This window comes from Pan paniscus, chromosome 7 (genome assembly GCF_029289425.2).
Source record: "Pan paniscus chromosome 7, NHGRI_mPanPan1-v2.0_pri, whole genome shotgun sequence".
NCBI lineage: Eukaryota > Metazoa > Chordata > Mammalia > Primates > Hominidae > Pan > Pan paniscus.
In genome coordinates, this window is record NC_073256.2 from 162034110 (window position 1) to 162046156 (window position 12047).

The 12047-nt window shown below is 61.2% G+C and overlaps 1 protein-coding gene across 5 annotated transcripts in view; it reads right to left on the minus strand.

The window, feature by feature from the left end:
- The window catches only part of ARHGAP39 (Rho GTPase activating protein 39), a 150004-nt gene that overhangs the window by 12762 nt on the left and 125195 nt on the right, over positions 1–12047 (minus strand). For all 5 annotated transcript variants that reach the window (XM_034966940.4, XM_034966942.4, XM_034966941.3 and 2 more), the window contains 2 exons: positions 4443–5805; positions 2582–3143 (listed from right to left, as the gene is read on the minus strand). In XM_034966940.4, coding sequence (XP_034822831.1) covers positions 2582–3143; positions 4443–5805 — 1925 coding nt within the window. The remainder of the gene's footprint in view (positions 1–2581; positions 3144–4442; positions 5806–12047) is intronic.

Genomic DNA, 12047 nt, shown 5'->3' on the forward strand with positions numbered 1-12047 from the left:
TGGGTGGATCAACTCAGGTCAGCAGTTTAAGACCATCCTGGCCAACATGGTGAAACCCCGTCTCTACTAAAAATACAAAAACTAGCTGGGTGTGGTGGTGCTCACCTGTGGTCCCTGCTACACGGGAGGCTGAGGCAGGACAATCGCTTGAACCCAGGAGGCAGAGGTTGCAGTGAGCTGAGATTGCACCACTGCACTCCTGAACTCCAGCCTGGGCAACAGAGCGAGACTCTAACTCCAAAAAAAAAAGGGGGGTCTTGCTGTGTTGCCCAGGCTGGGGGTCTTGCTCTGTTGCCCAGGCTGGAGTGCAGGAGTGCAGTGGTACGATCATGACTCACTGCAGACTTAACCTCCTGGGCTCAAGCAATCCTCCTGCCTCAGCCTCCCAGGTAGTTGGGACCACAAGCATACACCACCATGCTTGGCTAATTTCCTTTTTAAAATTTTTCATAAAGACAGGGTCTCACTTGGTTGCCCAGGCTGGTCTCAAACTCCCAGGCTCAAGGGATCCTCTTGCCTCGGCCCAGAGTGCTGGGATTGCAGGTGTGAGCCACTGTGCCTGGCTGGGCCTGTCTTTCTGAGCAGCAGCCAGCACCTGCATGTGAAAGGGACACCTCCTAGGCACAGGAGGCTGGCTGGAGGGGGTGTGAGGCTCATTTGGGAAGGAATGGCCACTGTGTATGTAGAGGCCTCTCTTCTGGGCTCAGGGCCAATCAGGGACCCTGACAGACGAACCTAGGAGTGGATCCTGGGGCTGGAGATGAGGTTCTGGCTGTGAGGGTGGCCACAGTACCACAGCCAAGATGCAGGCTACCTGCCAGTGGGACTGCACAGAGCCCCAGCCCCGCTGTCACTCCAACCCAGACGGTGCTGTTGGCCTTCATGGGCCTTCTTTGGCAGAGCTCTGAAGCCACGGCCGCCCAGGCTGAAGCCTGATTCCTTTTTCCATGCAGGCCAGGACCCCACAGGTGTAAGGCACAAGGACAAAGGCACACGAGCCTAAGTGTGAAGGGCAGCAGCCTGGAGCACACACTCCCCTAGGAAGCCACAGCCTCTATTTACATACAGCAGAAACAGCCCAGCCACACATTGGCTAGGCAGCTGGCCCAAGATGGGCCCAAGAAACCTCAGGCCTTTGTCTGGCTGTCTTCTGGCCCTTCACTTGCCTACTCTCGGGGGTACCCACTGTGGGCTGCATGCTGTGCTGAGCAGTGGGGGCTCAGCTCCACAGCCTCCAGCTCAGGCACGACATTCCCAGGCCCCTCTGGAAGAGGATGAGGAGGTGAACTATGATGCCAAGAGGAACACAGCCCCTAGAATTCCACCTGCTTCTCGAAGGGCCCAAGACCAGGGACTGGGCTTCACAGGCCAGCCCAGTCTGCCTGGCACCCTGCTCTGGTCCTCCTCTGCACACCTGGAGCCCCGGCCACCTGCCAAACTCTGCCTCTGCTGTGATCTTGTGTTGAAAAGTCGGATGAAACTGCATGGCTTCCAAAATCTCCCCACAAACAGCTGATGGGCTGGGTGGTGCCTATACCCAACACTGTCCCCAGGAACCTCCCACTGCCCTGTGGCCTCCACCCTGCCTCTGTGTGCCCATAGCAGCTTGGGAGCCACCTCCTCCACACCTGGGCTGGGGGTAATAGGGGTAAGGCCCAGCAAGGCCCTGACCAGGGGCTCAATCTCTGCAGAGGCAAAGGCCAGACCAGGGTGGGCTCTCACTGCCACAGAATAGTCTATGGCATGTCTCACCTGGAGGGTGTGTGTGCGTGCGTGCATGTGTGTGTGTGTGCATGCATTTCTGGACATCAGTTCTGTGGCTGTGCCTTGTAGATACCCATGATGGGAGGTGGAGGGCGGCTTGCTGCAGACACGGGGCTGTCTGGCTGATGGCACCATGGCCTGGGTCCAGCACACCTGAAGCATCGTCTTGGAGAGCCCTGGGCAGACTCTGGCCTCCCACGCTGCCCCAGGCAGCCATTACAGACTCTGGCCTCCCACGCTGCCCCAGGCAGCCATTAGGATGTGATGATGGCTCCAACGTGCGACCCCATAGGGCAGCTTTGGGGCAGCTCAGGTGCTGCGTGACCTGCATGTGAGCCACAGTCATCAAGCTCCTGCCTGCTCACAGGAGCCTTCTGCCAGGACCATGCCCAGAAGAGACAACCCGGGTCTTGCCAGGGTGGTAACCCCTCTAGGTCACGGATGGCAGAAGGCAAGTGCAGCAGGCACGCAGGTGCCTGACTACGGCTGCTCTGCCCTCGGCGTCTTCGTGCCTGCCCTTGTCAGGGAGCGGGACTGGCCATGGTGGGCTTGGAGCAGAGTGGATGCGGCCATTGAGGCCCCAAGCCCTCGTGTCTGCCAGGGCTCCGGGGCTCTTCACCTCAGTGCCTAGGTGGGGCTCCAGGAAGAGGCCACATCCAGCAGAGGCCCAGTGTGTGGGGTGTTTTGGGAGGTGTGTGTCGAGCCATGGCCCTGTGTGGAGGGCCGCCAGGGACTTCACCAGCTGCCGCCCAGCACAGCAGGAGCCCTCTCCACTGCCCTTACCTGAGCTGGTGGCAAAGCCCGTGCATGGCCTTACCTTTGGTGTCATTGACGGGGTCCATGTGCCGGTAGATGTAGCCTTCCAGGTAGGAGTGGAACTTGGGAGTGGGCGGGAAAAAGGCCAGGCAGATGGCCATGAGCTCCCAGCCGCGGGCCAGGCTCTCCAGGCGGAAGTTCTCAGTGGTCTGCCGGCACAGCTGGATGTAGAGCTCGTCCCGCAGGCCCTGCACGCTCCAGCCCTTGGTGGCCACCTCCAGGGCCACGTGCAGCGGGTCGGCCTTGGCCCGCCGGTCACCCATGTACATCTGGATCAGCTTGAAGAGCTCGCAGGCCTCCTTCTTCACGTGCCGGTCGCTCGTCACGATCATGGGCTTCTTGATGGACTCGCTACTCCAGGCCAGCATGTTGGCGATGGACACCTTCCGCCGGAAGAGGCCCTGCGTGTGCTTGTTGAAGTGCTTGGAGGCCCAGTTCTCGATGTCCGTCTCTGAGGAGGGCTTGCGCAGCGTGAAAGTGGGGAAGACGCAGCTGGAGCTGGGAATGCCGCTGCGGCTCTGCCGGCTGCTCTCGAACTGGGCACAGGCACCGAGGTCCTCAGACTGAGAAGGACAAATGGGGCTGGGCTGTTGGGGGTGGGGGAGGGCCAGGCAGTTGGGCCCACTGGGCCACAGTCCCCAGAAGTGTGAGCTGGGGCCCCACCAGAGCCAGCCAGGTGACAGCCCTGCCCTGCTCACCACAAAGCTGTCTGAGGTGGGAGGCCCAGGGGAGCCCAGCCCGTCCACAGATGCAGCTGGGGCGCCAGAGCCCTGTACTCCCAGGGTGTGGCAGGGCAGCCTGCTGATGGGTGACCCAGGTGACCTGGCTGAGGGTGAGGCGGGAGGAAGGGGAGCATCCGCTGGCATCCCCAGGGGGCTGACCTCATTCTGCCGCCCCCTGAGGAAGTGTCAGTGCCCTTGTTCAGGCACGGAAGGCTGCAGTTCACACCAGGTAAAAGTGCTGTCTGGTTCCCAATCCCTTCACTGCTGGGACCCCAGGCCCTTCCCTCCAGCCTTCACCCCAGGCCGACCTCCAGGAGGCCCCTCCCCTGCCTGCTGCTCTGAGAGGACCTGGTCCATGCACCCTGGGCCTCTCTGCCCTCTTGTCCTCCTGCATCTTGAGAAGTGGACAGAATCACGGACCGGAAGCTGCTCTGAGTTCTCCACCCTGGAGACCACGAAGGCCACCCAGGCCCTCGAGGTCTCCCCACCCAAGGAAGCTCCCTGTGTTCCTCCTCCACCCTCCCGGGTCCTCAGACGCTAGGCCTGCCCTCTGCCTCACCCTGTGAGAACAAGGATGGAGATGCTGGACAGAGGTGCACGTGGCCTCCACGGGATCTAGCCTCCATCAGCTCCAGGAGCCAGATGGGGAACGTGCCAGAGGCCCCAGGCTGGGCGCAACATCCCGGAATTCCTGGGGCCTCTGTCCTCTCGGCAGTTCTTCCTACCCGAGGGAGCCTCGGGGACTGGCTTTGAGAACCACCAGGGAACCCCCGACACCTTGGCTGCCTGCTCCTCAGGGGCCCAGGCCACGGCTCCGGTGGCCACCACCCTCCCAGGCTGCTGAGGCCTTCTCTGTTCTGTGTCTGGAGTCAGGGTGTGGCCTCCAGCTCCCAGGTGCCCCCAGGATGAGGAAGGCACTGCCAGGGAACGCCCAGCAGCCCACACCCCACGGGGCCTCCTCGTGGACTCCCAGCTGAGCCCTGACAGCCCGCTGGAGTGCCCAGGGCCCCGGGGGCTTCAGAACTCTGCGTGCTGCGTGCACGCCCTGGACGCCAGGTCTCCTGTGCCTGGCCCACGGGGTCCACTCTGACTGGGCTGACCCCAGGCTCTCAAGCTCAGCCGCGCCCATTGGGCCCTCACCTGTGAGGGGTGGAGGTAGGGCTCTGGCGAGGCCAGGTTGGTCTGCACGGAGACGCTCTTCTCCAGCAGGATCTGGGGGAAGCCTAGCTTCTCGAAGGTGCCCCTCCTCCAGTGCCTGTTCTCCTGCTGGGCCAGCGCCTCGTCCTCGCTGAAGGCCCGCACCACCGGCCCGGGCATGGGCAGTGGCAGGGCGCCGTCGCTCTCGTAGCCAGAGCCGTCCTGCTGGGAGTCCCAGCTGCTCCTCTGCTTCATGTGGAAGTGGGCCTGCTGCGCCTCCCAGGCCAGCCGAGCCTGCGCCAGGAAGGGCTCGGCCGCGCCCCGCGCCCCTTCGGCCTCACCTTCCGCTCGCTTCACGGGGGCGAGGCTGGTCCCGCACGGGGTCTGTTCCTCGGCCAGGGGCTGCTCCACAAGCAGGTCCCCGGGGCCCTCAGTGGGGGTGGCGCTGGTGGCTTGGCACAGAGAGGGCTTTCTGCTCTTCCGCTTGCGCGTGCCCGGGGAGTAGCCTGTGGAGGACAGGGTGTCCTGCTGGCTGGACCAGGACATGGCATCCTCCTGGGCCTGTGGCAGCGGCGTGGGCGGCTGGCTGTGCCGCAGCTCAGGTCCCTCCATGGTGCTGTAGTCTCCGGACTTGACGCCCAGGCGCTGGTCCCTCAGCAGGCAGGGGCTGGGCTGCAAGGAGTACGAACCACCGCCGGGGTTGGGTGCGTACTTGTGCCGCGGGCCGGCGCGCAGCTTGGGGCTGGAGCCCGCCTGCTCCACGTAGACCAGCTGCCGCACGTACTCCTTGCCGGCGGGACTGTACTCCAGGCTCAGGAAGCGCTCGGGACACTTCTGCTTGGTGAGCACCAGCTGCTGGCAGGGCGAGGGGGGGCCCTGCTTGTTGGGCTGGAGGAACGGCCGGGGCTTACGGCCCGGCGACCGCTGGGGAGAGCCGGCCTGGTAGCCCCCGCCAGCCTCGAATTGCACGTCCATGGGGGGCTCATCGTAGATGGGGGCCTGGTACTCCACTGGGGGCTCCTCGTAGAGCGGGGGTTCATAGCCATAGCGCGGGGAGGAGGGCTGCGAGTCCCCGGAGGGCTTTCGGGGCTGGGCCAGCAGCGGGGAGCTGCTCCCTGGTAGCTCGGCCCTCTTCAGGAAGGGTGACGGCCTCCTCTCTGGGAAGAAGATGGTGCCGTCAGCCTCCGGGGCGAAGGTCTGCAGGCTGGGTGAGTGATGGCTGCCGGAGGGTCTGCGGGAGCGGACCCCAGGTGGGCCGTCTGGGGCGTAGCCATTGCCCTGGGCGGCGAGGAAGCTGGGCTCCCGATCAGCGACCTTGATGAGCATGCGCTCTTTGGCACCCGAGTTCCACCGCAGCGAGGAGGTCCTGCGTGGGGGGTGGACGGGCACAGGTGACTGCCTGCCTGCTGCTTCTGGGCACGCCCCACCCCCTCGGAGGCTGTAGGCAGCGGCTCCCGCGAACCCTCTGTTGTACACCTTCCTCGCTGGGGCCCTGTGGCCTGGAGCCCCTCACACCTGCCTTGCCCCAGCACCCCCAGCCCTCCCTCTGGGGCTCTCCTGGAGCTGCCGCCCACGACCAGGTGTCTGTCTGCTCTGATCCCAGCTCCTGACCGGGCACAGGGCTGCTTCTGTAACTAGAACCGGGGGCGGCGTTACCAGGGCCCTTAATGTGGGTGCTGTGCGGGTGTCTCCGGAGCTGCCTGAGCCACCAGGCAGGCTCCTGGGCCCTGTGTTCCTGCTGAGCAGTGGCGTTGGACCCGTCCCAGTGGTCCAGGTAAGCCTAGCAGGAGCAAGGCACAACACCAGAATCCCACGGGCCCATTCTCCGACTGGGAGCTCCTGTGAGCTCCAGAAAGACTGACTGTCCTCCTCTGACCCTGCCCCAGTCACCACGCTCACTCCAACAGCTGCAGGTGTCCCACTAACACCCGCACCTGGCCAAGGGCACCAGAGTCCCCGGAGTCACGCTGTCTGCGTCCTCACCAGTCCTCCCAACTCAGTGCATGAGTCCCACTCGCTCATCCGCAACGAGGGAGACCCTGCCCTGGGCAGCACTGCGGGGCAGATACGCAGATGCAATGCCCACACGTGCTCTGCCCCTGGCTGCCCAAGGTGGGCACTGGTCCTGTGTCCACAGCCATGCCTGCTGTGCAGGGCGCTGGACCCAGGACGCTGCCAGGGAGAGACGAGGGGCCCCTCCACCACCTTCCGTCTCCTGGAGGCCACTCGGGTATGGCTATTTGGGACGCATAGCACTTTGCACATCTGCGGCCTGACGTCTTCTACAATTTCCAAATGTTACTTTTACCCTGTTTCCTCTCTCTTCTCTTCTGGAAATCTAATTGCAGTCTTTCTTACTGTACACCACGTGGTTTTGTTTTGTTTTTTTGAGACGGAGTCTTGCTCTGTCGCCAGGCTGGAGTGTAGTGGCACGGTCTTGCCTCACTGCAACCTCTGCCTCCCAAGTTCAAGCGATTCTCCTGCCTCAGCCTCCCGAGTAGCTGGGATTACAGGCACACGCCACCAGGCCCAGCTAATTTTTGTATTTTTACTAGAGAGATGGGGTTTCACCGTGTTGGCCAGGCTGGTCCCGAACTCCTGACCTCCTGATCCGCCTGCCTCGGCCTCCCAAAGTGCTGGGATTACAGGTGTGAGCCACCGCGCCCAGCCCCACGTGGTTTTCATGCTGTGTTCTGCAGTTCCCATTGCTTGGCAGCTCCACACTTCAGAATATTTTCTTCTCAACTGCCTTCCAGTTTACTACTTTTCTATTCAGCTATGTTTAATCTGCTTTTAAACGCATTGTCTTAGTCCATTCAGGCTTCTATAACAAAATACTACAAACGAGCTAGCTTAAAAATAGGGAATGGCCAGGCATGGTGGCTCATGTCTGTAATCCAAAGACATTGGGAGGCTGAGGCAGGAGGATCACTTGAGCCCAGGGCTTCAAGACCAGCCTGGGCAACAGAGCAAGACCTCATCTCTACAAAAACATAAACCAATTAGCCGAACATGGTGGTGTGCTCCCGTAGTCCCAGCTACTCAGGAAGCTGGGGTGAGAGGATCGCTTAAGCTCAGGGAGGTCGAAGCTGCAGTGAGCCATGATCGCACCACTGCTCTCCAGCCTGGGTGACGGAGTGAGACCCTGTCTAAAAAAAGTAAATAAAAAAAAAATAAAAAGAACCCCAGGAATTTGGCCAGGCGTGGTGGCTCACATCTGTAATCCCAGCACTTGGGGAGGCTGAGGTGGGAGGATCACTTGAAGCCAGGAGTTTGAGACCAGCCTGGGGAACACAGTGAGACCCCATCTCTAAAACAAACAACAAAAAAAGTAGAAACCCCACACATTTTATAAGCCAGTTGTGTCCCTCTGATTGATGTGGGGTCTTTCTGGACAAGGCCACATTCCCCATTGCCTGGGGGGTTGGTGAGGCAAGGCCAGGAAGACATGGCACCCCCCGACCAGGGACAACCTGCTCCAGAACACTGGGCTGTAGGCCCACTCAGCACGGCCACACCACCCAGGCGAGAAGTCAGGGCAGCAGCCAGGGGCAGAGTGCAGGTGCCTGTTCCTGGGATTTCTGCTCGTGGCTGCTGGAGACTGCTCCTAGCCTGACAACAGGGGCTAGCCAGGCAGAGTGGATGGTGGCAGCCAGTGTGGCAGGGGCCATCAAACCCTGAGGGCCAGCTGTGGGGTCAACCCCTCCATGGCCTGGGGACACTGAGGGGTGAAGGGCTCCGGAGTTCGGGAGATCGGGGGTTGAACTCCAGTCTGTTGCTCTGTGGCTGCAAGGCTTGGATTTCACTTAACATCCTTCTGCCTCAGTTTCCTCCTCAGTTATGACGAAGATTCAACAAAACAACGTGCATGTAGTAAGGCCCTGAGTTCAGCACTGACACAGAAAACCCTTGGTCAATGCGAACCATTAGTTTTGCATATCTGTGACTCTTTTTACCACTTAACAGATACTGCCTTAGGCCTGGGCCAGGCCTAGGGAAGGGCTGGCAGACAGTCCCAGCACAGGGTGCCCTGTCGTGGCCCCAGGGAGGCGCCTTTCTGCTGTCTGTCTAGGGTTGCTGGGGGAGGATGGGGGGCTGGCAGGCGGCCGGGAGGGTGGGGTGAGTATGAGGAGAGGTGAGGGCACGTGAAAGGCTTGCTGGTCAGATGCCACGCTCTATCTCAGGAACGGACATGGGTTCTGCCCAGTTGGGGCAGAGATGAAGAAAGGTAAGAAGGCCAGAGGACCTGCCCACATGCCGATGATCCCGCCTGGCCAGGGGAGGAGGCTGGCACTGCCACGCGTGTGTGCCAAGCACCTCCTCAATGCAGGCCGAGGCCTGTGCTGGGCACCCGAGTCACAGATGGGGAAGCCCCGAGAGGCCCAGACACTCTCCCCAGGCCACGCAGCACAGACACAGTGGCAGCTAGGTAAGGACCACGCCCCACGGCGCCCAGAGTGTCTCTTGAGGGGTCTCTTGCCCTGCCCCACCCACCCTTCCGCCATCTAGGCAGCTCTGCTCTTTCCCTGGGGCAGCTCCTGAGCCTGCATTTCCCCAACCCCATCACCTGGCCCTTCTCCTCAGCTCCTCCAAATCACATCCAGTCTCCAGGCCCCACCGACTGTCATTCTCACCCCTAGTTGGCTGAGCTTGCCCCGGCCCCCGGGAGCAAGCACCCATGGCTCAGCTGCCCCTGCTGGGCTTCCTCCTGGGCCATGTCTGTCCTTTCAGCCAGTCCAGCCTCCCCGATGGGCCTTCATAGCCCCTCTTCCCGAGCCCAGCTCGTTCCCATCTCTCCAGGGCAAGTGGAATCCCAGACCTCTCTCCTCACCCTTCTCTAACCTGTCCATCTCCTCCTCACCCTCCCTAATTCCCACACCTCTCTGTAGGGCAGGGGCACCAGAGCAGAGAGACCATCTCCCCCATCTCAGTAAACTAACAGAAATCAAACATCACAACACAGGCTGTTCAGGGGACACTTCCAAACTGCAAGGGAAGTTGGAAAGCCTTAAGAGCGGTCGTGGCCTCTGAAAATGCTGAAGTCAGGCAGGCAGGGCAGATTCAGTGACAGAGGATGGGACGACAATAAGGGCCCTGAGGGCTGCTTCTCCCAGAGCCTATTTTCGGAGGAAGAATTGGAAGCGCTGCACAAAACCAAAGCAAAACAAAACCACAGCCAGAAGCACGTCCCTGCTGCTGTCGCTCCTGAGAAGCGGCTGCTGTCCCTGCAGAGCCTGGACGGAGCTGGGAGAAGCGCGCGGCGGCGGCAGCCGACAGGCTCCCAACCCAATGCCACAGGTTTCCGAGGAAAACGCTCCGCCAGAGTCCCTAAATACAGACACAGTTATACTCACACAGAACAAGAAACCATACGTCTGAAATTATGCTTGAAAAACAACTTCACTCTCCAGGCCCTGTGACTTCACATTCGCCTGTGTTTCCTCCAGGCCTGACCCTGCCAGGCTGCCTGCCAGGGCGACCCCACTGCTATCCCTGCTGTTCTAGGTGTGGTCTCTTGATACCCTGAGTGCTGGTATCAAGCTGGTGAGATTTTTTTTTTCTATCTCAATATGCAGAGAACACCAGAAGCAATGTGCTTTGGCCAGGCTGAGGTAGTAGTACGCCTTCGCTGTACTCAGGGCTGGGCCAGCTCCCTGGCTTTTGTTTATAATTTCTTTTTTTTTTTTTTTCCTGAGCGAACTGCATCCATATAATTTATTTCACAGGGACTTTATTTCTTGCCATCTCACATGGCATCACACTGGTCCATTATGCTGATGGCAACTTGTGAAAGGAAGCACCAGGCATGCTCTGGGGGCAGAGTGGGGCTTCCAAGGCCTCCTGAGCCCAGCGGGCCTGGCTGGCTCTCAACTGTTCTGCTCTCAGCCCCTGTAGGGCTGGCATGGGGCTGGACACCAGCTCTCCTCCCTCTTCCCAGAAGCACCCGCATGGCTGTGGCAGCTCACACCTAGGCCTCCAGCATGTCCAGAGGAAAGCTTCACTCCTGGTGGGAGTCCAGGTTAGCTGAGGACGGGATCTCCCACGAGCGGCCACAGTGGGACCCTGGCACACTCTGCACTCCACCCCAGGAGATGTTAGCACCGCTGTAATTGTGCCCAGCTTGCTGTGGCAGGCCCTCTCACTGACTCCCCAAGGAAGGTAAGTTCCCTCTTTCCAGAAGCCCTAGATCATAGCAAGAACTGGCTTGGCAGATTCAGCTGGGTGCCTGCTCTCAACAAGTCTACAAGTGCAACTCTGGCGAGCATGAGTCCCACCTCCACGTATCATGAGAACACACAGAGCACGCAGGTTTCAGCAAAAAGGACTGAGAACGTCTCAGGACAGGGTCTGGCTATCCACTTCCCCACCCTGCTCCACCTTCCCAGCTAAACATGCATGCCTCACACCAGGGCACAACCCCCGCCCCCTGCCCGCCACCCCAGACAGGCATGCATCACCCCAGGGCACAACCCCCCCGAGGCAGTACCCTGCTGCTGCACACTGGCAGGCCTCCCTCATCCCCCCGTCGACCCAGCCTCTTCTTCCAGACACCACTGGACCTCTGTCCCAAGGTCTCAGCGACAGGATGACAGTGACAGGGGAGGGGCATGAGGAGGTGGCCAAGCTGCCTGGTGTGGAGCGGCCCCCAACCAGGTCACTGGAGGAGGCCAGGCTGCCATCACCACACTGGCCAAGGGCCAGGGATCACCCTCAGGGATGCACGGCACTACTGACAGCAAACACTGGGCTGGGCCGCCCAACGCAGCGGCAAGGCCTCTTCTCCCCGCCCAGTGCAGCGGCAAGGCCTCTTCTCCCCGCCCAGTGCAGCGGCAAGGCCTCTTCTCCCCGCCCAACGCAGCGGCAAGGCCTCTTCTCCCCGCCCAATGCAGTGGCAAGGCCTCTTCTCCCCGCCAGGTCCAGAGGGAGCCCAATGCCCCACACAGAGCTCGATGTGGGCTGTCGCCTCCCAGCCGTTAGTTTACGGCCCAGAGGTGCAGCTGCTGGCCCTGTGTCGGGGGGGCCTGGCCAGCACATGGATGTACTCGTGGTCTGAACAGGGATCTTCAGCAGGCTGAATCGTCAGCCAGGTGAAAGGTGCCAGCCTCTGAGAGGAGCCAAAGGCACAACAGAGGCAGAGGCCACAGGAAGTGCAGCCAGTGGAGGGTTGTGGGGGCTGCGGACCTCCAGGAGGATCCTTGGACCTTCATGGAGACCAGGACCTGGTGTGTCAGCTCGTGGGGCCAGAGGCGGCTCCATGGGGCTGAAGGAGGCCGAGCCACCAGAGTGGCCTGGTAGGTGTGAGGGGCAGGACGCTGGGGCGGGCTTAGCTCAGCGACCCACCCCCTACTCCTGACATCCCCAGAGAGGCCAGAAGGTCCTCCTCACCTCACCTGGGACACTGGCTTCCCTGAAAGCTCTGTGGGTGCCACAGATGAACTCAGGGATACTGCCAGTGAGTCGGGCCCTTGATCCTGGGGGAGAATGGCATCCTGGGGATGGCAGAGCTGAGGCAGTGCTTGGCAAACAAAGACCAGGTGGGCACGTCCACCACGAAGGATGCAGTCGCGTTGGTCCACTAAGCACATGCTGGGTCCGCAGGAAGCCCCA